This window comes from Nycticebus coucang, chromosome 3 (assembly GCF_027406575.1).
Source record: "Nycticebus coucang isolate mNycCou1 chromosome 3, mNycCou1.pri, whole genome shotgun sequence".
Classification (NCBI taxonomy): Eukaryota; Metazoa; Chordata; class Mammalia; order Primates; family Lorisidae; genus Nycticebus; species Nycticebus coucang.
The window spans coordinates 36,876,849-36,902,319 of record NC_069782.1 but is presented as its reverse complement, the minus strand read 5'-3'; the positions used below and the strand labels follow the sequence as shown (position 1 = coordinate 36,902,319).

General features: G+C 33.1%; 1 protein-coding gene across 1 annotated transcript in view; it reads left to right on the top strand.

The window, feature by feature from the left end:
• Positions 1 to 2,517: 2,517 nt before the first annotated feature.
• LOC128582307 (ALX homeobox protein 1) overlaps positions 2,518 to 25,471 on the top strand; it is a 234,209-nt gene continuing 211,255 nt past the window's right edge. Inside the window, exons 1-8 of the mRNA XM_053586068.1 lie at positions 2,518 to 2,633; positions 3,338 to 3,490; positions 6,684 to 6,795; positions 8,465 to 8,556; positions 10,074 to 10,191; positions 13,721 to 13,944; positions 18,052 to 18,126; positions 20,510 to 22,138. Coding sequence (XP_053442043.1) covers positions 3,353 to 3,490; positions 6,684 to 6,795; positions 8,465 to 8,556; positions 10,074 to 10,191; positions 13,721 to 13,944; positions 18,052 to 18,126; positions 20,510 to 22,138 — 2,388 coding nt within the window. The 5' untranslated portion in view covers positions 2,518 to 2,633; positions 3,338 to 3,352. The remainder of the gene's footprint in view (positions 2,634 to 3,337; positions 3,491 to 6,683; positions 6,796 to 8,464; positions 8,557 to 10,073; positions 10,192 to 13,720; positions 13,945 to 18,051; positions 18,127 to 20,509; positions 22,139 to 25,471) is intronic.

Below are 25,471 nucleotides of genomic sequence, written 5' to 3'. Positions count from 1 at the left end.
CCAAGTGAAACAACACAAGTGGACATCTAAGATTCCAATGTGTGGCACTACGAGCCACTTATTAAAGGACCTTAATCCAGGATCACCTTGCTTCAAGAAAATGAAACAAACCAAATGAACAAAATCTGCTATACAGCCATTCTGTGTGCTACAATGCTATTCCTGGAATATTTAAATTATATCATTGCCGTAAGAAAAATAAAGCAGCTGTTGAAAAATCCTATTAAGCTAAAATGGTTCCGCCATTCAAACAGCATTTTCAAAGAAATATTATTTCTTCCAGATAACAGAGAATAATCAGTTCTCTCTCTTTCTTTCATTCTCTTAATATTACATATTCTCTGAAGAAAATGTGTAGTGTTAGAGCAACAGGCTTTAAATCAATCAGACTTGCAAATGATTTTCAAAATTTAAATCAAGTTACATATACAAAACAAAAAAGAAAAAATCCCACTCAAGTTAAATGGTATCCCTAGGAAAATTGCAATTAAAGGAATTTCCACTACTGTCTACACAGTAAATACAATATTTTCGAGTTAAATTGATTTATCATCTATATCTGTTTTAAGTAATTGCTGCATTTTGTTTCTTTTTGATTAGTAATATTCTAGTTAAAATATGTTTAATTTATAGAGTTGTCAGTTTTCTTCCAAAGTAAAAACGCAACAGGAGTACGTAAGAGATCTATCATCATGGATAAATTTATCTTCAGAACGTATTTCAATTTTTTTTCCTTTGTCGCTGTCAGTTTGTTTGACAAGCCAATCTATAAGAAGAAAAGCAATTTAGATATTATTTTTAAAATTAGTTATTAATTATAATTACTAAAATTAATTATTTAAATTTATTTTTTGAAATTGATAAAGAATTTGATCACTTTGGAAGTCTAAACAGTTTGATAATCACAAGTACATTAATCTTAAATTTTTACATGTGAACTTCAACATAATATGGTAGCCTAAGCATTTTAAATAGTTTGCAGTTGATCTTAGCCAACAGATAAAGAAGCGATAGTTTTAATAGTCTATGTAAGTCAGTAATAAAGAAAAAATAAAAACAGAAAAAGTGGCATTTTAGCATAGACTTTGATAATTAAAATATCTTAAATTTAGTTAGATGTGAAACCAGGTAGAGTTTATTTTAAAAAATCATTATATTTCTTGAAGAAGGCACTAGTAAATGTGTTTTTAATATCTATAGTCTACTAATTTCTCTCTTTATATTATCAGTTCTTAGGCTGGTGTTGTGCAAGTTTGTCGTTACCAGGAAATGCAGTCTATTTTCTTTCAAAGGTTCAAGGAAATGTTTGCTTTTAGCTTACTGTGTCACAGATAGCTTTACAATTTTGCTTAGCCATTTCCTCTTAGAATTTAATGTTTTGTTTGCAAACTTTAACAAAAGTAAATCAAATGTTATTACCTAAAATAAAATTTCACATTTTGTACATCTTTGATGAATTTTTAAATTAAAATTAAGCAGCGTGACATGTATTTAGAACTTCAGATTTTATTTTGGGTATCAAATGTTGATACAATAGTGTGTATCAATATGTTTACAGTAAACGAATTCCAGAAAAGAATTTTTCAAATATGCCACACCACACGCCCAAGAAATTAGAAGGTTTTGAATTGGCGCTAATTGATAATTGCTTGTTTTATTTATTTATTTTTTCTTTTAAAGAAACCGTTGTCGTGGAAGACAAACAAATTTCTGGCTTATCCTCCATACCTTCAGAACTCACAAATTACTATTCAGGATGAAGGTTTTGAAAAATGAGCAATGTATAAATAGGCAACTCAACATTCGCTAGATGCGAACACAATTTCATAGCTCACAATTTAAGCAGTTTATTTATACTTGGGCAATTATAACAAAATGTCATTTCTTCATTAAATAGTTTCCAAAATATTTTCAAATCATTTAAGTATTAAAAATCACCTGGAAAAAAATGTTAAACTCTTCATCCGGCCCTACGATGCAGCTTTCGTGCCAATGAAAAACGAGATTGTTTGTCCTACTGAGGCTCCCGTAGGGAGAAACGGCCTCTCTGCCTTGGGACTGGCTGTTGCCATGGTAACGCTTTGTTTCGCGGCCATGGGCGCTGTCTCCCTCCGGGGACGAGGAGCTTCCCTGCTGTTGGGTGAGGAGCCAGGATGTGTGTGGGGGTCGGGGCCTGTGGGGCAGCTCAGAGCTGCGGAGCGCAGACGGGGCTGGGTCCTCTCTGCTGGGTCAAGGCTTCTAAGGAAAGGAGAAACTGCAGGCCGAGGGGGTGCTGCGCGAGTCTGCGAACCTCGAGACCCCCTTCCATTCCGGAGGCGTGGGGAGCTCTCTGAACCCTGGACCATTCATCCTGACTCTCCAGGGTGCCTTTTCCTTCCTCCTTCCCCGTGTCCTCCCTTCTTTCCTTCCTTCCCTCTTCCCATCCTCATTGCCTCTTTCACTTTTTTTCCCCTCTTTTTTTCATATATAATGTATGGTTACTTTGTAAAGTACATTTTCCTTCCTTTTTTTTTTACAGGCTAGAAAGGGTGGAGTTCTTTAAACTTGTCCCCTAACCCTAACCCTAACCTAACCTTTTGACGCTAAGCCTCTAGGTGATTGACCCATATGTACTGCACTAACGATTTAAAAAGGTAAACATTGGGAATATGTGATATGTATAATCAGTCATGACAAGATGTTATGTTGGCAAAAAAAAAAAGCAAAACAAAACATATAGCTATCTCTGGCAGCATTCATAGAACTCTGAGTTAATAATAGAAAGTAAGGGGCGGTGTCTGCAGCTCAAAGGAATAGGGCGTCGGCCCCATATGCCGGAGGTGCAGGTTCAAACCCAGCCCTGGCCAAAAACTGAAAAAAAAAAAAAAAGCACATATATCATATCATAGACGTTCCTTTTTCTCTTATGATTATTTTAATCTCTAAATACTCAAGCTGTTCAAAAGTATTATAATGTTAATTATGCCCACAAAGATGAGTTTTATCTTGAATTTTCTTCACACTTGATCTCAGCCAAAAGGCCAATAAGCAGTAGCTGTGAAGTTTCTAGATTCTAGAAAATAAACTCTTCCACTGCGTTGCCAGTAACTTTCCCTTAAATAAACAAAAGAATTATAGTAAATTGTTCACCTTGTAGTCACAATTTTAACCAAGAACGAATGAATAAAGAGATAAAGCAATGTTCTTTACTATATGGTACAATATATCATAATATGTGATTCAAGTTTATCAAATTAAAACATGCTTACATAGAGCATATTGGGTTGATAATGCCAAGTCAAAGAACCCACAATTTTTAGTGACATAATTAGTTACTTTATTTTTTTTAATGATTCAGTGTTTGTTATGAGGAATGATGGCAGAAGATGATGATGCAAAACTCATAGCTGAAATAGAAGCTGAACTGGATAAAATTAACATTTCTTCCTTGGAGGAAAGTGACACTGAGAGTGATTCAAAATCAGAAACCCAGAGTGATGAAAGTGATACAGTAAGTATTCGGTTGCACTTTTGAGTGTTTTAACAGGAGTAGGCTTTTTAGGAGAAATGTTACTTTTCTCAAAAATGTTTGATATAATTATCCCATTTTTTAAATAGGATTACTGTTGAACAATGTAAGTAGACATATTTAAATATAAAAAGTATATTGAAGATATAATTCCACAAATGTGTATGCACATTTTTGTACAATTGAGATTTTATACATATACACACACACATTCACATATGGGATGACCGTAAGTTTGTGTGCAATTTAAAATAGTCTATCTTTCTATATATTCTTTTTTCTTCTCTTTTAATCTTGAGCATTTTAAACATGATTAGATTACATGAAGGAAACATTTATATGACATGTTTAGAACAATATAAATAGTGACTCAATCAAAAAAGTTATCCTTTCATTTGTGTGTTTTCCCAAATGTTTACATGTTTACAAAATTTATTCGTGGATTTTTCTTTTATACCAAAATTCTAAATCCAGCTAGAATTTATTTTCAGGCATGTTATGAAATATAGATCTTATTTGAAAATTCGCTGTAGATATATACCTAATATTCCCAGTGTCTCTTGTTAATAATCCACATCTTCTTGTTTAAAATGTCACATGGCTTGTGCATATCTGTATCTTTAGTTCTTGACCACACGCTCTATCCAAGGCTAGCTATTATTTTCCATTATTTGGTTAACTTTTTCCCAATTGTAGTTTTATTATGACATTACATATGAAATGACCACTTTCAAATCAAATGGTTAGTTTACTATATCTCAAACAAGAAGCAGAACAATTAATCAAAGTGTGTGTTTCAACTGTCGACACAATTTTGTTATCTTCATGGTAGCTTGTTAATGAAAAATCTTGGAGAATGAGTGGTAATGAAATTCTAAAGGCATTTTCCACGGCATTTTTATTTTTTTATTTTTTTTATTATTTTTTTATTAAATCATAACTGTATACATTGATATGATCATGGGGCATCATACATTCGCTTCATAGACCATTTGACACATTTTCATCACAATGGTTAACATAGCCTTCCTGGCATTATCTCAGTTACTGTGCCAAAACATTTACATTCTACATTTACCAAGTTTCGCAAATACCCCTGTAAGATGCACCACAGGTATGATCCCACCGATCCCCCTCCCTCTACCCACCACCCCCCTCCCTCCCCTCCCTTTCCCACTTCCCCCTATTGTTAGGTTGTAACTGGGTTATAGCTTTCATGTGAGAGCCCCAAATTAGTTTCATAGTAGGGCTGAATACATTGGGTACTTTTTCTTCCATTCTTGAGATACTTTACTAAGAAGAATAGAACTCAATTCTAAAAATGCCATGGGCATATACCCACGGCATTTTTAGAATTGAGTTCTTTTCCTTGAAAGAAGACGGTGGACAAGCGGTGCAAGATCTGGTGAATATGATGGATGATAGAGAGACTCCAAGTCCAGCTTCTGTAGTTTGAGCAGCATTGTTTTGGAACACTTGGTAGAGCATTGTCTATATTGACCAATGTCTGTTTAATCACAGTCATTCTCGTCATGTCATCCAGTTGTTTTCAGTAGTCATCTGCTGTAATTGGTTGACCAAGTTTAATGAAGCTGTATTGGCTAATACCATGCTGGACCACCAAACAGACACCATTGGCTGTTTTGATGAATGTTTCATTTTGGATTGTGTTTTACTTCGTCTTTATCCAATCATTGTACTGAATGCTTACAGTTGTCCAAAAGAATTTATTTTTCAACACGTGTAACAATGTTGTATAGAAATGTTTCACCTTTATGTGATGACAGCAAAGAAAGGCAAGCTTTGAGACAATTTCTCTCCTGATGCTTGTTTAATTAATGCAGAACTCATCTATCCAGCCTCATTCCCCTTACTATTTGTTTTAAATGGTCCAGTATTGTCAGAGGAATAACATTGAACCCTGCTGCTAATTCACATGTAGGTTGAGGTGGATTTGCTTCCACTAGAGCTTTTAGTTCATTGTTATCCACCTTGATCTCAGGTTGCCTATGCAGCTCATTTATCTGGATGGAGCTGAAGAACATTCTTCTTAGTAAAATACCACAAGAATGGAAAATCAAGTGTCCCGTGTATGCAATACTAACATGAAACCAATACATAAACAACTACACCCCCTTATGATACAAAAACACAATTAAATTCAAGTGAGGTGGACAGGGCTGGGTAAGCTCTCACGTAATGGGCGCAGTGTAAGAGTATGCAACACACTTCCTAGGTGAAGGGCTAGACTACAACTTGAACTATACCTAACAAACACAAACAATGTAACCTAATCATGTCTACCCTCGTATTAATCTGAAATAAAAAGAAAATAAGAGAAAATAAATAACATCACCTGAATGGAACTTCTGAAACCATTGACGTACTATGTGTTTGTTAGCTGCCTTGTTCTGAAACACATTGTTGATATTTGGAACTGTCTATGTTGCATTGGTTCCATGACAGAATCCATATTGGAAAATAACATGAATTTTTGACTTATGATAATTTCACAAAAAGTTCTCTAAAAAAAATTGGAAGATAATTACAAGCCAAAACTTGAGGAGGGTCAACATTCACAATAAATATGAAACAAGAAGTGTCATAGTGAAATGTCAGAGACGTTGACTGTCAAATTTAATACTTAAGGAAATCAGACATTTCATACTTAATAGCCTAATATGTTTTTAAATATTGAAGAGGTCAAATTTCTTCCCTTGTTTGATCATTTCAAAATTTTTTCAACTAAGCTTTTTCCAAAATAACTTACTTTTTAAGTTTTCAAAACTAATTTCACTTTTTTAAAAATTATGATTACACTAAAGCTATTACTTTTAGAAAAAATAATATTTTTACTTTATTGTGAATATATCTTTCTATCCAGAGTTAATTTAAATGAGATATCAAATGCTAAATTTTTTATTTGAATATGAAATCCCCAGAATGTTTTATTTTCATATTTTTATACTTTTATACGTAAGGAGAAAAGAATAAAATTTTAGAGCTCCCTGACTTAATTAAGATGTCTCACAATTATTTGTATCATTCAGAATCAATTTAAATACTATTGCCAGGGTTTGCTTATTTTTTTAGGTGTACAATGAAAATGGAATATTTTCCATATGATTTTGATAATTAACTCTTTTACACTTCCCTTTTTTATTCATATTTTTAGGAGTTAGACGAATTACCAGAGTCAGTTGTTTATTATATTAACGTCCTAAAGAACAAGAGTAAAACTGTTGAAGATATCTTTCTTCAGGACCTGGAAGAGCCTGATGCTTTAAGTAAGTACTCTTTTCATCTGCTTGGCAGATGATTTTTCTGTAAGTATGAATAGCTTATAATTTAGAAAACAAGATTGCTGGAAGTCTTATCTCTGTCTGTGTAGATGTGTATGCCTTTAATGTATTTCTAATATAATAGCTGTAAGTATGTTGAAGTATTGGTTTTTGTTGATTCGTATTTTTTCTTTTGCTGCTTTTCTTACATCTCTAGTAAATAGTAAATATCAGCAGTTTGTTTCTCCAGTTTAAATTAATGTCAGATATTCTATTACTTTACATTAAAGAAAAATAATCATGGGACTAATTTTAAAATATCAATTATATATCTTTTTGAAAAAAATATAATCATTTGCATGAAAAATCTAACAATGTACTATTTGCTTGCACTGAGTAAATTTGCTTCTTGGAGTTATTCTAAGAATAATGAAATTATCAAGGATTTAGTAAGAATTAATCATGGCTTGGTTGATAAAGAGAAGGGAAACAACCTAAATGCTGAACAGAACCTCAGTTTCATCAATAACACACCCATTAAAAAAGATGACTTAGACAAATATAAATGAGATAAAAATGTCATCATTAAAATTCAATGCCATTTATGCAAATATTAATATAAATTATAATGTAGATATTCATAGATATTTATTTAGAAAATACTACTCTATGACAGAGTGTGTTCTAGATACTGAAAATACAGCAGAGATTTTGCTCTTCTATTATAATTTTCCAGTGTGGGGAGACAAAAAGTAGGCAAATAACTAAATATGTTTAACATTTCAATAGTAATAGACAAGTAACTAAATATGTAATATTTCAATAGTAATAACCTTTATGAAAAAATTCAAGGTAAGGGGATAGAAACTGGAAGTTGCTATTGTATACATAATATTTTTATGAAAATAATGACTGTGCAAATATATTGATGGGGAGAATGTAAATAACTCTCAGAATCCTTATTTGCAAAGGAATGGTGTTTTTTTGTTTTGTTTTGTTTTGTTTTTTTATTTTCAGCCTCAGAAGATTGTGAATAGGTGTCAAAGAAATAATACATAGTATCTTAGAAAATAGATATGAATGATCACTTAACTGGCAGAGTGGTCTTCTGTAAAGATAGTTTAGCATTAGGAAAGCTTACCATGGTATAACACATTAACTGATAAAATATAACTATTAAGATATCTGTACAAAATAAGAAGATGATACAATTAAAAAAATAGAATTAAATAAGAATTAAAATTCTACTTCCCCCATATTAGTAATTACAGTCTTTTTAATTATTATTTTTATTAAAGTGCTTTCAATATCTTGTGCAAGTTTATATTGCTAGATTGTGGCAGGGAGCATTGAGTCTTTGATAGTTTCTGATCAAGGTTTCATTGCAATATCAAGCAAAGTGTGATTCTGTATGCCATATCTAAACTTCAGGCATTTGACTTTAAAATAATAAAGAATTAGAGTATCTTAGAAATTTGTCACTTTTAGTTTTAGAATAAAAATAATAGATTTCTTCTGTCTTTTATTCTTCATTATTTTTCTGTTCTTTTGCTTTACTCTGAGTAAGAACACACTCTGGTAGAATTTGAGATTGAAGAATTATGAAAGGGTTTGAGATTTTGGCATGTTATTTTCTAATATGTGAAGTTATAATACATTTTTTTTCTTTCTATAGGCTGTCATTTCGGAGAAGTTTCTAATAATCATATGCGTTTAAGTATAGAGTTACCAACTGAATGTAAAGAAAGCCCAGGGCAATTAATGAAGGTAAATATTCAACATTTGTTATTACAGTTAGAAATTTCTCCTTCCCTTTATAAAAGATGGTTAACTAATTTAGAGTATATTAAATTTTAAAATTCATTTTTCAAGCAAATCATTTTTGATTTTATGGTTTCTTTTTGCATATAATATAAAACCACTCAAATTTCATTCTTTAAGAACATTAAAAATGTTGAATTGAGCCTTTCATACTTGGGAATTTAATGTGTATGTAGATAAAGGCAGAAGTATGTTGCATGATTTTAAACAAATCTCTGAGGAAAGTGATGACTACCCTTTGTTAGGTACGCACTATATTTTAGCAGAGAGATTGAACACTGTAGAAACTTCAGATAAGAAGCTCATTTGATAGTATTTTAGAAACAGATAAAATAAAAATACACTTAAAGTAAGAGTAAAGAGTAAAGCATTTCATTGAGTTCAAACCTAAATTATGTATTTAAAAGAAAATCCCTTCTGGGCGGCGCCTGTGGCTCAGTTGGTAGGGCGCCGGCCCCATATACCGAGGGTGGCGGGTTCAAACCCAGCCCCGGCTGAACTGCAACCAAAAAAATAGCTGGGCGTTGTGGCGGGCGCCTGTAGTCCCAGCTACTCGGGAGGCTGAGGCAAGAGAATTGCTTAAGCCCAGGAGTTGGGAGGTTGCTGTGAGCTGTGTGATGCCATGGCACTCTACCAAGGGCCATAAAGTGAGACTCTGTCTCTACAAAAAAAAAAAAAAAAAAAAAAAAATCCCTTCTGTAGATTCACTTTTGGGACTCATTTCACCCTTTACTTTATCTAACTTTCTCTCCTTTTACCTAACTCTATTTCTCCTCCCTAAAATGTTTGACAAATTGAAAATTACTTATAAGTCCCTTTTTCCTTGAGTGCTTTGCCTTTTCTGTTTTTTGGTAACAATCAAATTTGAAATATTAATCTTTAATGATCATACAGCTACTTCTCTGGAATAAATATACTGTATCTTTTTTTTTTTTTTTTTTTGCGGTTTTTGGCCGGATTCGGGTTTGAACCCACCACCTCTGGTATATGGGGCCAGTGCACCACTCCTTTAAGCCACAGGCACTGCCCAATATACTGTATCTTTTTAATTAGAATATGGTAAAAATATGATTATGGAAAGTTATTGATTAAAATAGATTATACATAATTCAAGTTAAGGTAAAGAACAGTTCTCTTTTTTTCATATGAGGAAAGAAAATATTAGTAGAAATTTTTTGAAATGATTATCAGGAAATTTAATTGAATATTATGTATTAACATAAAAGACTGATTAGAGTTAGAAAAACATAAGGAGGGTAAAATATAGTCTGCTTACATGGAAAAATATTTTTATTCATTATAAAGAGAAAAATTGCCAGAGTCCTATAGCTTTGTATTTGAGAGAGGTTTGGAGTCAATAAAATTTTTGGTGTCTGTATATAAATATTTAATGTATTTTTAAAATGATAGCTTCCTTTCTATTTTGGCTTTCACTAATCATTGGTACTCATTTAACCCCTTAGATGTTATGTGAAATAGAAAAGGAAGAATTTATGAGAAGTATAGCCAGCTCGTCCAGTCCTGCCTCTGCTCCTGAGCTTGAGCCCTGCGACTTGCCTCTGGATGAACATGTTTTATCAGGTAAACTAGATTGCTCAATAATGTTTTTGATAATTGTTTTTTTATTGTTGGGGAGTCATTGAGGGTACAATAAGCCAGGTTACACTGATTGCATTTGTTAGGTAAAGTCCTCTTGCAATCATGTCTTGCCCCCAGAAGGTGTGGCACACACCAAGGCCCTACCCCTCTCCCTCCTTCCCTCTCTCTGCTTTTCCTTCCCCCCCATAACCTTAATTGTCATTAATTGTCCTCATATCAAAATGAAGTACATAGGATTCATGCTTCTCCATTCTTGTGTTTTACTAAGATGCTTTACTAAGAATAATGTCTTCCACTGCCATCCAGGTTAATACGAAGGATGTAAAGTCTCCATTTTTTTAAATAGCTGAGTAGTATTCCATGGTGTACATATTACCACAGCTTGTTAATCGATTCCTGGGTTGGTGGGCGTTTAGGCTGTTTCCACATTTTGGCGATTATAAATTGAGCTGCAATAAACAGTCTAGTACAAGTGTCCTTATGATAAAAGGGTTTTTTTCCTTCTGGGTAGATGCCCAGTAATGGAATTGCAGGATCAAATGGGCGGTGTAGCTTGAGTGCTTTGAGGTTTCTCCATACTTCCTTCCAGAAAGGTTGTACTGGAAGGAAGTTTGCAGTCCCACCAGCAGTGTAAAAGTGTTCCCTTCTCTCTACATCCACGCCAGCATCTGCAGTTTTGAGATTTTGTGATGTGGGCCATTCTCACTGGGGTTAGATGATATCTTAGGGTGGTTTTGATTTGCATTTCTCTCATATATATAGGGATGATGAACATTTTTTCATATGTTTGTTAGCCATTCGTCTGTCTTCTTTAGAGAAGGTTCTATTTCTGTCTCTTGCCCATTGATGGGATTGTTGGCTTTTTTCATGTGGATTAATTTGAGTTCTCTTATAGATCCTAGTTATCAAGCATTTGTCTGATTCAAAATATGCAAATATCCTTTCCCATTGTGTGGGTTGTCTCTTTTGCTTTGGTTGTTGTCTCCTTAGCTGTACAGAAGCTTTTCAGTTTAATGAAGTCCCATTTGTTTATTTTTGTTGTTGTTGCAATTGCCATGGCAGTCTTCTTCATGAAGTCTTTCCCCAGGCCAATATCTTCCAGTGTCTTTTCTATGCTTTCTTTGAGGATTTTTATTGTTTCATGCCTTAAATTTAAGTCCTTTATCCATCTTGAATCAATTTTTGTGAGTGGGGAAAGGTGTGGGTCCAGTTTCAGTCTTTTACATGTAGACATCCAGTTCTCCCAACACCATTTATTGAATAGGGAGTCTTTCCCCCAAGGTGTGTTCTTGTTTGGTTTATTGAAGATTAGGTGGTTGTAAGATGTTAGTTTCATTTCCTGGTTTTCTATTTGATTCCAAGTGTCTATGTCTCTATTTTTGTGCCAGTACCATGCTGTCTTGACCACTATGGCTTTGTAATCAGACTAAAATCTGGCATGCTAATGCCGCTAGCTTTATTTTTATTACTAAGAACTGCCTTAGCTATGCGGGTTTTTTTCTGGTTCTATGCAAAACGCAGAATCATTTTCTCCAAATCTTGAAAGTACGATGTTGGTATTTTGATAGGAATGGCATTGAATAGGTAGATTGCTTTGGGAAGCATAGACATTTTAACAATGTTGATTCTTCCCATCCATGAGCATGGTGTGTTCTTCCATTTGTTAATAACCTCTGCTATTTCCTTTCTGAGGATTTCATAATTTTCTTTATAGAGGTCCTTCACTTCCTTTGTTAGGTATATTCCTAGGTATTTCATTTTCTTTGAAACTATGGTGAAGGGAGTTGTGTCCTTAATTAGCTTCTCATCTTCACTGTTATTGGTGTATACAAAGGCTACTGATGTGTGGACATTGATTTTATATCCTGAAACATTACTGTATTTTTTGATGACTTCTAGGAGTCTTGCAGTTGAGTCTTTGGGATTCTCTAAGTATAGGATCAACATCATGATCAAGTAGGTTTCATCCCAGGGGTGCAAGGCTGGTTTAACATACGCAAGTCCATAAACGTTATCCACCGTATTAACGGAGGCAAAAATAAAGATCATATGATCCTCTCAATAGATGCAGAAAAAGCATTTGGTAAAATCCACCATCCTTTTCTAATTAGAACACTGAAGAATATAGGCAAAGGTGGCACATTTCTAAAACTGATTGAAGCTATTTATGACAAACTCACAGCTAATACTTTATTAAAACTGAAAGCTTTTCCTCTTAGAACGAGACAAGGTTGTCCTCTGTCACCTTTACTATTCAACATAGTGCTGGAAGTTCTAGCCAATACAATTAGGCAAGACAAGGAAATAAAGGGAATCCAAATGGGAGCAGAGGAGGTCAAACTCTCCTTCTTTGCTGTTTTTGATAATTTTTATGTGATTATCTATGGTTATGTGAAAAAGATTAAGACTTTGACATTTAAAAAGACAATTATAATGTTTGAAAAATATTATGCCTTTGCTGTATTTATTTTCTTATTCTCATAGTTTTCGTTAAGTCTCCTTTAAAACCTGATTTAAATGTATAGCTGATTGAAATAGATTAACTACCCTGAATTTATTTTTTTATTGCTCTGGAGTCATTGGGGGTACAAAGAATTAGATTACACTGATTGCATTTGTTAGGTAAAGTCCCTCTTATAATTGTGTCTCTCCCCCAGGAGGTGTGCCATACACCCTAACATTGTGCCCATTAAGTGGGAGCACACCCAGGCCACTCCCTCTTACCTCTCCCCCCGCATTCTCCTACCCTCCATTTTGTATTAGATCCTTTATATTAGAATTGAGTATATTGGATTCTTGCTTCTCCATTCTTGTGATGCTTTACTAAGAAGAATGTGTTCCAACTCATTCTTTACCCAGGTTAATACAAAAAATGTAAATCTCCATCTGTTTTAATGGCTGTATAGTATTATTATGATATGCATATACCACAGCTTGTTACTACATCCCTGGGTTGGTGGGCATATAGGCTGTTTCTACATTTTTGCGATTGTAAATTGAACTGCAGTAAACAGTCTAGTGCAAATACCCTTATGATAACATGATTTTTTTTCTTCTAAACCACCCTGAATTTATTAAACATCTAACTACTCTGTTTCCCTGAAAAAAAGACAGTGTCTTATTTTAAGGTGTGCTCCCAAAGATGCGCTAAGGTCTTATTTTCAGGGGATGTTTTATCTTTCCTGTAAGTAGGTCTTATTTTCGGAGGATGCCTTATTTTCGAGGAAACGGGGTATATCATTTAGCTTTTTCTTAACTGCATATACACATCCTCACACACTCACACATTTTATTTTTATATTAAATTTTGTGGAATATATTAAGGCAACTTACACGACTTCTTTATTGACTTCAATAGAATATCTATGTTTATTCAAGAATGTATTTTCTTTTTTGCATATTATTGATTTGGTAATATTTTTATATTTTTTCACTTTGAAATTACTTTTATAATTTAAATTGAATAGTTTATAAGGTTTTATCTTAAGAATAATGATGTTATTGAATGTAGATGATGCTGATGTAAATTTTGGATACTGTGAAGTGGAAGAAAGATGTAGACAATCTTTTGAGGCTTGGCAAGACAAACAAAAAGAACTGGAACACAAAGAGAATGAAACTCTCAAAGCTCAGAGGGAGAAAGAAGAAAAGCAATTTCAAGAGGAGGAAGAAAAGCGACATTGCTGGATGAAACAATTTGAAGTAGAAAGGAAGATCTTAGAGAATATTCAAAAGGTACTTCTTGCTTGTTTTACTTTTTATAAATTATTGGAAAAAGTAGTTGCTTCTGAAGAATATCAATATATAGAGTGTAGTGTGGATTGAGCTTCATTCTATAGCTTTTTTTTTTTTTTTGTAGAGACAGAGTCTAACTTTATGGCCCTCGGTAGAGTGCCGTGGCATCACACAGCTCACAGCAACCTCCAACTCCTGGGCCCAAGCGACTCTCTTGCCTCAGCCTCCGGAGTAGCTGGGACTACAGGCGCCTGCCACAATGCCCGGCTATTTTTTGGTTGCAGTTTGGCCAGGGCCGGTTTGAACCCGCCACCCTCGGCATATGGGGCTGGCGCCCCACCCACTGAGCCACAGGCACCGCCCCATTCTATAGCTTTTAATTTACTCCCAGTAGTGGAAACAATGGACTTTGACTGAACAGTTCTTCATATGGACTCCTCAATTAGATTCCTCTAAAATTCAGTGGGTTTTCAGAGACTGACTTCAAGTCTGTAAATTTGATTGATAATCCCTAGATAGCCTCAAATTTATAACAGAAACAGTTGCTTTTGAAAATACCTTTCTACCCATAGGGAAAAGTAATGAACTTTTCTTCATCATGCAATGCCTTGGTGATGTGGTTTGGCATATGACCCATTATGTAAGACATATTTTGTTGAATTGGTTCAACCATTTAGGTGACAGTCTAAGCACCACTCCTATAATTGATATAATCCTTTGGATTAGAAATTTTTTGATGAGAAGGAATATTATGTTTATTTCTGGTGTGTTTGTGTATGTGTTTCTCCAGGAGGTCAACACAATCAGGTTACATTAGTGGCATATAGGTGAATTTTGGGATAATGCGTGAAGGTTGTTGAACTCTTAGAATGTCTGGATAACAGGCAGGACCGACTTCTCTGTTTTGAAAGTGATTTATATATGTCTATTACTCTTAACTTGCTGGTTATGAGGGTTCCATATAGAAAGCATTAGCTTGTCGTCATTTAGGCAAATCAGGGTTTTTCAGGCTTCCATGTTGAGTAAATTTTATTTCCTAATTTTATGGGAAACGAACAAATTAAAAACAACTATAACATTTTAGAGCCAGTATTGCCATATCTTTTCCTAATAGTTAACTATGAATTTTTAACTTTCCTTTAGCTATCCTTTCTTTCTGCAGACCAGAATTACATAGTTATTTCCTAAATCATAAGCTTTTTTAAAAAAATTCTCAAATAACATTGAATATAATATAAATTATTTGAGTAATAGTTGCTGATATGTGCTGAAATGCATCATTTTATTGAATATTAATGATCTTTTCAGATGTAAGAAACATATGATTTATCAATCCAGCATTTTATAACCACAATTTATGGACTACATCAAGGGGAAAGCATTCAGTTGTATACTTAGATGATGCAACAGAAATGTAATGTTTGGGCCTCATGCTCAAAAAATAACTTATTTTCTGAAACTAATTTTTAACTTATATAATTATGATATAATAAAATATGGCATTGGTAGGTTTAATTAATTTTTAAATTTATGCTTTATTATGCCTTGAGTCTTAACATTTTTTTAATGTTTTTTAATTTATTCAACAATTTTATGATGGATTCTAAATATATAAATTACTACCTTTTAGCAATTCTTTTCTGGGTTCTTTGTCAGAACCCATTCTTCCATTTCCCAAAGCAGCTTTCTTAATTTCTTAAGAGTCCCATCCACCTACTCCCACCTCATTATTAGCAAATGATCATATAACATTTTTGCATGAATTGCAATTTCTTTTTCTTTCTATAGCTATTTAGCATCAGCATCCATCTTTTTTCTTTTTTTATAATTTTATTTTTTTATTAAGTCTTTTGTACATAGATCAAAAATACATTTATGCCCATTTCAGTGTGTTGATTATTTGTACAAATTGGAGTGCTTACATCATACTAATCAGCATAGCTTTCATCTCATTTACCCAATTATAGCATTTGGACATTTGTGCTCTACACATGATAGAACCAACTTTTACTTGCAATGTGCTCCATAGTTGTGGTCCCCTTTTTAATTTGCCTTCCCTAGTTCCCCAGGAAGAAAGGTATCTTCCTTCTGCAACCTCAAACTCTTAGGCTCAAGCGATCCTCATGGGTCAGCCTCCAAGTAACTGGGACTTCAAGCACCCACCACAATGCCTGGCTAATTTTTCTGTTTTTAGAAGAGATGGTGTCTTGCTCTTGCTCAGGCTGATCTAGAGCTCCTGAGCTCAAGTGATCCACCTGCCTCAGCTTCACAGAGTGCTAGGATCACAGGCGTGAGCCACCACATTCTCTCTTGATTTTCTTCTTCAAGTTTGGCAATTCCTCCTTGGTATCCATTTTAGACTTAATATTCTTTCTCTCTGTCCTTGAATGTCATAATACCATGGATTCTGTCCTTTGTCTCTTTCTCTCATTACTCCATGTATTTTCTCTCTTGATAATATTACCTACAGATCTGGATGTTCAGAAATAAATCCATATTTATAACAAACTATACTGTATTCTCAGAACTTTACCCATCTAAAACTAAAAGCATTATCTTTCTTCCTGAATCCTGCTCCTTCTCTGAAGTTCTTAGTTTTGATAAGCAACATTATCATCATTAGTCCAAGCTGGAAAAATGAAAAGTATTTTTTTACTTTTCCCTCTCTTTTATTACTCTCCTCCTTCTATATATATATATATATATTTTTTTTTTTTTTTTTTGAGACAGAGTAGCACTATGTCACCCTTGGTAGTGTGCTGTGGCATCCCAGCTCACAGCAACCTCAAACTCTTGGGCTTGAGCCATTCTCTTGCCTCAGCTTCCCAAGTAGCTGAGACTACAGGCACCCGCCACAGCACCCAGCTATTTTTTTGTTGTAGTTGTCATTGTTGTTTAGCAGGTCCAGGCCAGATTTGAAGCTGCTAGCCCTGGTGCATGTGGCCGGGGCCCTAACCACTGAGATATGAGTGTTAAACCCTTTTAATTGTGTTGTTACGCATCTTCTTGTCCATATATCTTACTTCTACTTTATAGCTCAAATGGTCCTAGTATCTACTTTTAGCCTTGTTTTTCAAACTTACCTACTGTAGTGCTGTGAGATAGCTATTTATTTAAGAAATGTTATTCCCCTGCTTAAATTCTATTACAAGCTCCCATAGCTAATATAAGATAACATTTAGAGGAGTGTTCCACTTCCTTCATACCTAGTCAATTGAAATTTTGTGGTAATTCCTTTCCATCTGTTTCCACTTCTGTCACACTGCAGAAGGTTCACATTGATTTCACATGGTGATCCCCAACTTCTTCTTCACTGATTTTTTTTTTTATTATCTCCTTGGCTGTCTTTCAATTTTGTCTGATGTAAAAGTATGATTTTCCTAAAATTGGGGTTGTAATTTTTTCCTGGTTCAATACATTTAAGTTCTGAAAAGGCCTATTCCACCATTTGAAAACCAAGTAAGTTCAAGTAATAATTTTTTCATAAGACCTTTCATGATCTTCTATTTATAACACTCGTTTCTATTGTGAACCTTTATAATTTTTAGAGTGTGATAAAGACATTACACTAAATTTGAGGTACTATGTAAAGTTTTGATAGGGCTTCCATATCATAGACTTTTTGAAGAAGGGTGTTGTGCTTTACTGATTTTTGTTTATGTGGCAGATCTTCAACAAAATATGTGCTAATAAAGAGTTATTGAAAGAAAACCATTTCTTACTCATTTATCATGGGAATGAAATGGTATAATATGAAGATAAAACAATTTTATTGTAAAACCTGTTTTACAAACATTATTATTTGCAAATTTTGCAATTCTCAACAGCATTTCTAGCCAACACATTTTTATTCTGTGAATAAACATTCAAGTAATTTAAAAACTTTACCAGATTGCAAACATCCTTATGTCCTCAGAAAGGGAGCCCTACATATCATGTATATGACATTTTAATTTGAGATTAAAATTGTTATCCCAGTACTAAAAACTAAGGACTATTGGGAAGATTGTAATGTTTAACAAATATATGGTATAATAATTATATATAATGAACAAAATATTCATTGATATTTTACATAGTAATATTTCATTATTATCATATATTCAGCAAGAACAGGATAAGATGAATGATGAACTCCATAAAGAAGAGACAATTTGGGAAGAAAAATTTAAACAACATGAGGTATTTATTTTTTTTATAATCAGCACATTAAGCTTTCTCCATTTGAAAAGAATCCCTGTGTTTGAAATGGGTATTTTATGATAATATTGCTGAACTAGTATAAGACTCAATTTATTACAGCAGTAAAAATTTATTAATCATGAGAAACTCTTGGAATATGCTTTCTTGACAATGAAAATTAACTGATTCAATGACTATATCCATGGAAAATTGTAACTCTAAAATTTCTTTTATGGTTTGAGAAAAGGTACTATATTGAGCATTTTTTGGTTTGAAGATTGTTGTGCAAGGTTACTACATTTCTTGAACACAATTCTGTTGAATAACCCCTTTGATTTTTGATGATACATTAATATAGCTTTCATTTTTATTCATTCTATAGTTTTTACATAAAAATATTTTAAATCATTACAAACATAGAGTAGGTAAAATTCTCATAACCCTGTTCTTCAGATAAACATTTTTATCTTCTTTATGCTTATTTTAAATCTTTTACTTATTAATATAAATACACTCCTAAGCATCTAGGCTTCTATGGTATGTACTTAAATAAAAATATTGGTTAAGGATGTGAGGTCACAGGTTTAAAGGAATGATAAGGGGGGAAAAAGATAATAATAGTTCACCTGTGTGTAATCTAAATATTGTGTAGAGCCATTGAAACACCTATACCTATCTCCAAAAGCAAAATGGTTAAAAAGATAGGTAATGTAAAAGAAAATTAGAATCCATAATGAAATACCAAGTACAGATTCTAGGGACAAAAAATATATATAAGTATATAAAATAAAAATTCAGTGGATCAGCTTGATAGTAGAACAAGTATAACAGATGGGACTATTGGTGAAACAAAAGATAGATCAATAGAAAATATCCAGGTTAAAGTATAGAGATGACAAAAAATCTGTAAAAGCAAAAAATAGTACAAGAGATATATGATATATATAGTGAAAAGATATAAAACTTATATGATAGAAATTTTAAAGGAGAGAAGAGAGACTATAGCAGAAGCAAGGAGATAATGGTTGAACAGTTTTCAAGTTGTTTAAATAAAAGTCGATCTAAACGTTCGAAAGTTACTAATAATCCACAAGGAGGATTGAGGCACACCTCAGTATTAGAGAATAGCCACTGAAATTCAAGATAAAGAAATCAAAGTATGAGACACACATGGAAGAGAAAGATACATTCTCTATACAGGAGCAACAGTAAAAGTAACAGCTGACTTTGAAAGTGAAATAAAGAAAGAAGATAAGGAATAAAAAAATGAATTGCTATTGTTAAGGATTCCTTCTATCATAGTCTCGTGAATCTTGAGTATTCTTAGGATTTGGGGACTCATTTTTCATTTCCTAGAGTACAAATTCTTGTCAGAAAGAATTTTGGGAAGGTAAATTTTCTCAATTTTTTTGTACAGTCGAAAATGGTTTTATTTTGCTTTCAAAACTGAATGATTAGTTTCTTTAGGTATCTAATAAAGGTTTATTAGCACTTTTAGTAACATTTCTTTTTGCCTATGCTTTGTTTGATTATGGATTTATTTGATGCTTGTTCCTTACATTCTTTTGAAGTTCTAGGAGTTTTCACCTTATATATTCATTTAACCATATTTACTACTTTTCTATTACATGCCAAGAATTTCTCTTAAGATATAGCAATGAATAAAAAACAGAAAATAATTCTTTCTTTCATCAGGTTTATATTCCTTAGGATTCTGAAAAACTGCTAGCTTCTATCTAAATGTATTGTGTATTTATGTATATGCATGTGCATATGTGTGTAGAGTTAACTCAACTTCTTATTATGTGGTCTTTTAAGTTTTTTTTTTTGTTTGTTTGTTTAGAAAGTATATTTTGTCCATAATTTATTTTCTTCAGTTTTTCCAAGTTTTTTATTCTGGAAATCCCACCTGTCATATTGGTTTTCTTTACCTCTGACATATAATTTTTATCTTATTTTGCTTGTTGAAGTTAATTTTGAAGTTCTTCTTTAGGTAATTAGCTGTTAAGTTACTCTGTTTTTTTGGTTGATCAGTATATTTTTTCTTTGAATACTTGTATTTCATTTTTATATAAAGTTTTTTTTTGTTTAAACATTTTTTCTTAAAATTATCTTTAAGGTTTTATCTAATTTAAAAGCTCCTTTCTCAGATATTGGTTTTTAGTATACATATTAGAACATCAACTTACCAACATGATCTAATACCCTAAATAGTTTAAAAGATGCCTTTTAAAATAATAGGCTTTAGTTCCTCCAAATTAATTTATAGTATATTCATTAAGACTTTAGTTTTGGTATTTTTTCAAACTATATATAGATAATATTTCAATAATATCATGCATTCAGTTTGGTTCTGACTACTAATTGTCTTACTGTATTTTAGGAGCTTATTAGAAGCTTACATTTACAAATGGAAGAGGAAAGAACAAGATTTAAAGACCTACAGGAAAAAGAAACAATGCGTTTGTTAAAACTGCAGCATAATGCAGCTATCAAAATTCAAGCTAAGTATAAAGCATTTGTGGCCTACAAAAAATATAGCCCAATCATAAAAGAACAAGTTGATAGGGGCAGGAAGATGAAAGAGTGGAAAGAGAAGGAAGCAAAAATACGACAGAAGGAGGAAGAAAAACGAAAAGGATTAGAGGAAGAGCAAAGGATAGAAGAAGAGAGAAAAAAGCGGAAACAAGAGGAAAGAAAGAGGAGACAAAAGGAATATGAACAAAAAAAGAACATCCTGAGACAAGAAAGAGAACAACTAAGAAACAAGGCAAAATTAAGATTAAGAGAAGATGAAAACCTACAGTTAGTAACAATTGGTGCTTTAAAGAAGGAATCATGCAGTACCCAACATCTAACTGTTGAAGATATTTCCAGGAATAAGGATAATATAGCCAACAAGCTAGTGGATGAAAATTCAAAGAAGCAGGAAAGTATTCCCCTTTGGCTACTTGAGGACTCAAACAAGAGAGAAAATATAGGTGGACAGCTTGTGTTCAAAGAATCAATAGAAGTACACTTAAAAGAATCTATATCAAACCAAGAAATTCTGGCAGATTTTACAATAGAAGAAAAAAGTGAATACCTAGCAAAAGAACAGTGTTCAGAACAATTGGTCAAACAAGAAATAAAACATGAAAATATAAAACACGAAAATGAATTGGGACAACCTGATTTAAAACACAATGTGAAAGAACAGTTTCAGTTGCAAGAATTAAAGTCTCAAATACACAAAGAGGAAAGCATGGAACATGCCTTAAATGAAAACGTGGGACCAGAAATCCAAATCCTATTAAGACATAACCAAGAAATTGAAGTGAAAAACAATGAACCACAGAAAATAATCAAAGATAATCAGCAGGAAAAGGTACAAACAATAGAAAAAGAGCTACAGGAGCAGAATGGATCATTATACAAAGAGAATAATACTTCAATTATTTCAATGAAACAAAACCCACTCCCACTAAAATTAGAAAATGTTAAAGACATAGTAGAGAATGTAACACCACAAGAAAAAGAAATTGATTTAAAATCCAAAGAAAGTGGACAGAACCCAATAGACAACACTCTGAACTGTGACACTGCGATTTTTAATACTATTAATGCTGTGATAAAGAAAGAGAGCAAAGGAAACAAGCAAGACTGTATTTTAAGGGAACAAGCTTCTTATGAAAACTTTGGTAGCTGTGTGGCAAAAAACTCCATGGTTTCTAAAGAAGTAAACTCTCTTAAGGCTGAGATTAAGGAAATTTTAGAAGAATGCCATGAAAAAAGAGCTGAACATGAAAATAGCATGACCTGCCCTATAACAATGTCTATGTTGCTATCCACTGTCAAAGAAAAAAGGCTTGCTTGGATAAAATCATTTAAACCTTGGTGTGAAATTTTCAAGCAACATAAACAAAAGAAAATCTTTGGAAGAAAGAGACACGTGAAATGCCTAGCTGACAGGATGCCCCCTTTGAATACACTGGAAATTCTTCAGTGTGGCCCTTGGAATACTTTACAACAGGTATTTCTAATTTTATAACACTTTTTCATATTTAATTGTAACTCTTTAAAATGTAACTTTTCAAATGTTAGTAGAAGGAGTATTTTGTATATGTGAATGCTTTCTCTTAACTGATGAGATTATTATTGAAATATTGCCCCATTTTAGAGAGGACATATTTAAAAATTCTCTTTACCTTTTTTTTTTGTTGTTGTTGTTGAGACAGGGTCCTATCTTCTCCCTAGATGAAGCACTATAAAAAATTTTGACTTATTTTTTTTTTAATATCCTGAAGTCCATGTTCAAGGGCCCTACAGACTCTATTAAGCATCTCAGAGAGGAAGTGTATGGGAATTTAGGGTGAGAATGAAACTGGGAAACTTGTGGTTTACCAAGAGCTAGTTTGCTTTAGACTTCAGCCACTGCGCCACCTTGTGGTTTCAATTAGAAGGAAGTATATTTGTCTGTAACAACTGCTGCTGTGAAAGAAAGGTTTACAGGATGGAATACCGGAGAATTCGTATATTAAAACATAATTATTTACTCGTGTACCTGTATAAAGGTAGTGCACATTTAGCCTGAAATTTAAATAGTTTTCATCAAATGCTACTAATGTTCTGTGATTATGAAGATCATAGTTTGGACTCAAGACACAGTAAATGAAATATGTGTAGGGAAACAGGAAAAAATATTAAAAAGTTTAATAATAGAAATGATTTATGATCAAAATACATATACCTGAAAGTCCAATGTATGCAATAAAGTTTATGTAGTTTCTTGATGTAGACAGTTGCCTAGGAAAAGACATACTCATGGATAGGCATTATTTTTTTTATTCGCTCAACAAATATTTATTTTTCCAATATGATTTGTCACTACTTATTGACAAACTATAGTACAGAAAAGGAATCTGGTCTTTTTCCTGATAGAGATTAAACAAACACACAGATATTAAACAAACACACAGATTATTAAGATTATAAATCTTAATAATTACTATAAATCAGATGTCAGGATATTCTGTGAAAGGATAACAAAATTGTGGAGTTTAGAAGAGACCTCTGAAGTATTAAAAAGCAATATGAGGAACCAAAACCAGGAAACATACTTTGAAGTGCCTTATATTTCCTAGGGAACACATTTGCCATATTCATTAGGTCTATAGAGATACACGTAGAATCTCTCATCTGCTCTTCCTCTATTTTTTTTCTTGAGCTATGTTCTGTCTGGAATCATTCTTTTTGGACTTTTCCTTCCCTAAGATATTGCTGTAGGCTTTGCAGTGTGATTACATTAGCAATTATTTAATTTTCTTTAAGAATATCTGTTAAAGAGTTAGCATGATTAACAGCTTTTGTCAACCATGCACTTTTTCAAAAGTAAAACTGAAGCTAGAAAAACAGTAGCATTTCCCCCTTTCATTGAAGATATCAATGAGGAACAGCACTGAGGAAGTTAAAATGTGCCAAGTTCTTTTTCTTTTAGCATTTCTTTTTCTGCTCGCTCTCTCTTTCCTTTTGGAATTATTGTCATCTTACGTAACAGGAGGATTAACTCTCTTTCTTCTACTTCTTAGAGCAAGGGCTGGCAATCTAATGTGATATTGATCACCTGAGCATTCGTTAAAATTTTGATATTGATTCAGTAGATCTGGTGATGGTCCCAGTGATCTGCATTTTTGCAGTGCTCCTAAGCGACCCTGTTGGTGCTGATCCATGGAATAATTTGAGTGGCAACATACTAAAAGATACTAAAATCCTTCACCATTATGCAAAGTAGCTATTCCAGGCTTTAAATTTTGCTTTGAACCATCATATATACATTATTAAAATGAAAAACACAAGTGTGCCACATAAATAATAACATGTTACAAATACCATCTTTTGTTTCAATACAATTCCTATGAAGAGTGTGCTTGGCAGGTGACTTATCACAGTGTTTTCATTCGTAACTGCCTCTGATCCATGACTCAGTCCCTTATTTTGATTTTCTAATAACTTAGTTTTACATCTTTGTCCTTAATCCTGATCACTCGCTGCCATCCTTAGAGGATCTTTCTGGAAAGGACCTTTAGAAGAGAAAAGTTTAGTCTTCTGAAGGTTCACCCAGCAATGAATTCATTTTAGTTATATTAATCTCCCACGATGAGACTTTGGGACATGATTCAAGTATTCCTTTTGTTCAGCTCTCTTTACAGATTGCCAGACAAATACAGATGTTCCTTGAATTACAATGGGGTCATGTCCTGATAACTCCATTGAAAGCTGAAAATCTCACCTGTTGGAGATACATTTAATACACCTAACCTACCAAACATATTATCTTAGACTAGGCTACTTTAAATGTATTCAGAACCTTTATATGAATCCACAGTTGGGAAGAAAAATCATCTTTCCACACAGTAGTTTCTGTTCTTTACCTTGGGATGGTGTGCCTGACCCAAAGCAGCAGCTCCCTCCCGCTGCTAGGTTCTATGACCGAGAGTCTTATCACATACATATTGCTAGCCCAGAAAAAGATAATAATTTGCAATTGAAGTGCAGTTTCAACTAAGTACACATCGCTCTCACAAAATCATCATAAGTTCAAAAAATCGTAAGTCAAACCATCTTAAGTCGAGAGCCATTTGTAGTGACTATCATTACTTGATTGTAGGATGGTTAGGTGGGAGAATAGATGAATAAACGGATAAAGAAATCCACTGGAATGTTAATCTTTTCTCCATATTACTTCTGTCTTCACAGTTTAGACAGTGTATTGGCTAAAACAAATTAAAGTAAAAAATTTGAGTATAATTTCATAAGTAATGAATAACAACTTGTTTCTAATATTCTGATGTCTATTGGCTGAGCCACCGTCTGTAAGCACTTACCTTTCTAAGCCTCGGGTGTGTCTTTCACAAACTGGAAGAACAGTATCGATTATATATGACTGTTGAAATACTATTTGTGAAGGAAATGGCCTAGGTCTCCTAATATATACAATAATCCTTGGTCAAATATGGGTCTCAAGCAAGTGAAGAGAAAGGCAAATGAGTTTTTAAGGGCTGATAAATAGTCTCTTTTCATCAAAGAAGTTATAAAGTTGAAAATATGTAGAACATCCTACTCCATGCAGTATTATTCCACAAGATAGGACGACAGAGCAATGATTATGAAAAAAGAACATACTTCTATTTTTTCTGATTTTAGTATTTTAAGTAATTAATTTTTCTTTTATTTTTGGCATTTTGCTATTAATGATAATTTGTTTTGAATAACAACAGCAATAGAAAAAGATACTGTGCTTTAGGTTTTTTAACAAATTTGCTTTATTCCATAACATGGATAATGACTGTTTAACATCTGATCAACT